The 2,227-nt window shown below is 39.4% G+C and overlaps 1 protein-coding gene across 1 annotated transcript; it reads left to right on the top strand.

Annotated features, from left to right (window-relative positions):
* The first annotated feature begins 1,478 nt into the window (after nt 1-1,478).
* On the top strand, nt 1,479-2,227 carry LOC104606670 (small ribosomal subunit protein uS9). Its single transcript, XM_010271989.3, has one exon. The coding sequence runs from the start codon at nt 1,590-1,592 to the stop codon at nt 2,019-2,021; it is 432 nt and encodes a 143-aa protein (XP_010270291.1). The 5' UTR covers nt 1,479-1,589; the 3' UTR covers nt 2,022-2,227.

Below are 2,227 nucleotides of genomic sequence, written 5' to 3'. Positions count from 1 at the left end.
TTCTGGTGTTTTATAACAGCCTTTTTGGTGCCCGACTTCAAACAATGACTGTATTGGTATTTGGAGGGACCATATCTCTCTTTGGGTGAAGCTAATGAACTGAGATTGGCAATAAGAATAAGATTGACCCTTGCCCCAAGTCTTGTTCTCCACCTCTTTTTCTTCTAACTCTTTGATTCGTTCTAGTATAAAGAGAGTTGGGTTCCTGGAGGAGGGTGATTGGAGTTAGGGGTTGGCTGGGTGGAAATTTATTTCTAGCTGATATGGTAAGGAAAATGACATAGTTGTTTATCTATTCTCAAGCATCATTTATTGCACATCTATTTTGAAAATTTTCAGTTTGGATCTCCTACCCATGCCTCACTACAGTAAGAACATACTCCGTATTTGCATGTTACCATTCACGGGGAGATGTTTGCACTTGTTGTTCATCATGAGGCTAAAAGCCTAAAACACATTCAAATTTACTATTTGGGCCTGTTCACTTTTTGGGAAGTTACTTGCTTGGGTAAATGCACTTACCCGGGTATCTAAGTAAGTGCATTTATTCATGTTGTTTTATTTTCCATGTAAATAAGACAATAATCGGTAAGTGTTTTCTGAGTGCATTTACTCATGTTATTTTATTTTTTATGTAAATAAGACAATGACTGTTTTAGCCATAAAAAAGTTATTGTTGAAAAGGGCAATTTTATCCCATCCAAGTGTTGACAATGGCACATTTGATCTATCAACATTCAACGCTTCAGCAAGGTGCCAACCAGCTGGTTGATAAGGTGTCTTGTTGGTTGTAGCGGAGACTTAGAATCAAATTCTGCCTACACCTGGTTTGCGGGATAACTACTATAGCCATTCAAATAAAAAAAAAAATCAACATTCAACACTTCCAGAATCCGTATATGGTAATGGGTCAATGGGTTTGTGTCGAGTAATTAAGAATGTCCTCCGTCCTCCCAACAAAAACTGTGAATGTGTCTGCACATTTCACCATCCCATATACTATGTCCAACCATATATTAGACGTGCATATATAGGCAAAGATTATGTTGGAACTGTCTTGCAATGATTTTTTGTTGGGAGGGGATCTGGACTCGGATCCTGTGCTTCTTACCCGAATTATAAATCATGTATAAAGGTGAATCCGATCCGAATCGAGTTGAATATCTGCTTATTTAAGCTTAATTCGATTTGAGTTAGATATTTGAACTAATTTGACTCGAGTCAAAATGTTTTATTTGACATATAACATTTAGGGAAAATTCCTAATAGGTACCAGTACTTTAGGCTGAATGCGAATTTAATACTTGAACTTCAAAATATAACATTCTAGTACTCGAACATTCATTTTTCGCGAACTTTAACCCGAACAAGTAATAGTCTCGACGCCACTCTGTTCATGCAACAGGAATGGCAATATTTGTAATTTTAAGAAAATTGCGGACTTTACAATTCTTCGTCCAATAAAACCCTAATGTATTAATTATCAACGCTCCCGAGTTTCTCTTTCTTCTCTGCCCAATCTCCCGTGTTCACTCCCCGAGTCCGAGATAGGTTTAGGGTTTTGAGAGCACAGAGAAAGCATCCACCTAATGGCGGCCGTGGAATCTGTTCAGTGCTTTGGTCGCAAAAAGACTGCCGTTGCAGTCACCTACTGCAAGCGAGGTAGGGGCCTCATCAAGATTAATGGCTGCCCGATTGAGCTTGTTGAACCGGAGATTCTCCGTTACAAGGCCTACGAGCCAATTCTCCTTCTGGGTCGTCAGAGATTTGCAGGTGTTGACATGAGGATTAGGGTTCGGGGAGGAGGTCATACTTCACAGATATATGCCATCCGTCAAAGCATTGCGAAGGCCCTTGTAGCTTACTATCAGAAGTATGTTGATGAACAGTCGAAAAAAGAGATCAAAGACATACTCGTTAGATATGACAGGACGCTCCTCGTGGCGGATCCAAGGCGCTGCGAGCCTAAGAAGTTTGGAGGACGGGGAGCTCGCGCTCGCTTCCAGAAGTCATACCGTTGAGTGGAGAAAGAAGAACAACAAGGAGGAAAAGACGAAACGGAGAGGTGTTACTTATTTGTTCGGTTTTTATTTTTTATTATTTTTTAGTTATTGCTTATTGGAACTTTGGAAGTCAGGATGTCAAAGCCGTTTACCATTTTCTTTATTTTGAGAGATTTTGCATAAACCTCTATTTCTTAATCTAAAATAGTTTTTATTTCTGGAGA

This window comes from Nelumbo nucifera, chromosome 5 (genome assembly GCF_055504915.1).
Source record: "Nelumbo nucifera cultivar China Antique chromosome 5, China Antique-T2T, whole genome shotgun sequence".
In the NCBI taxonomy this organism is placed as follows: domain Eukaryota; kingdom Viridiplantae; phylum Streptophyta; class Magnoliopsida; order Proteales; family Nelumbonaceae; genus Nelumbo; species Nelumbo nucifera.
Note: the sequence above shows the minus strand (reverse complement) of the source record. Positions and strands in the feature narration are given on the sequence as shown.

What these genes read in the sequence shown, in the direction of transcription:
- LOC104606670 (XM_010271989.3), top strand. Translation starts at nt 1,590, where the DNA reads ATGGCGGCCGTGGAATCTGTTCAGTGCTTTGGTCGCAAAAAGACTGCC.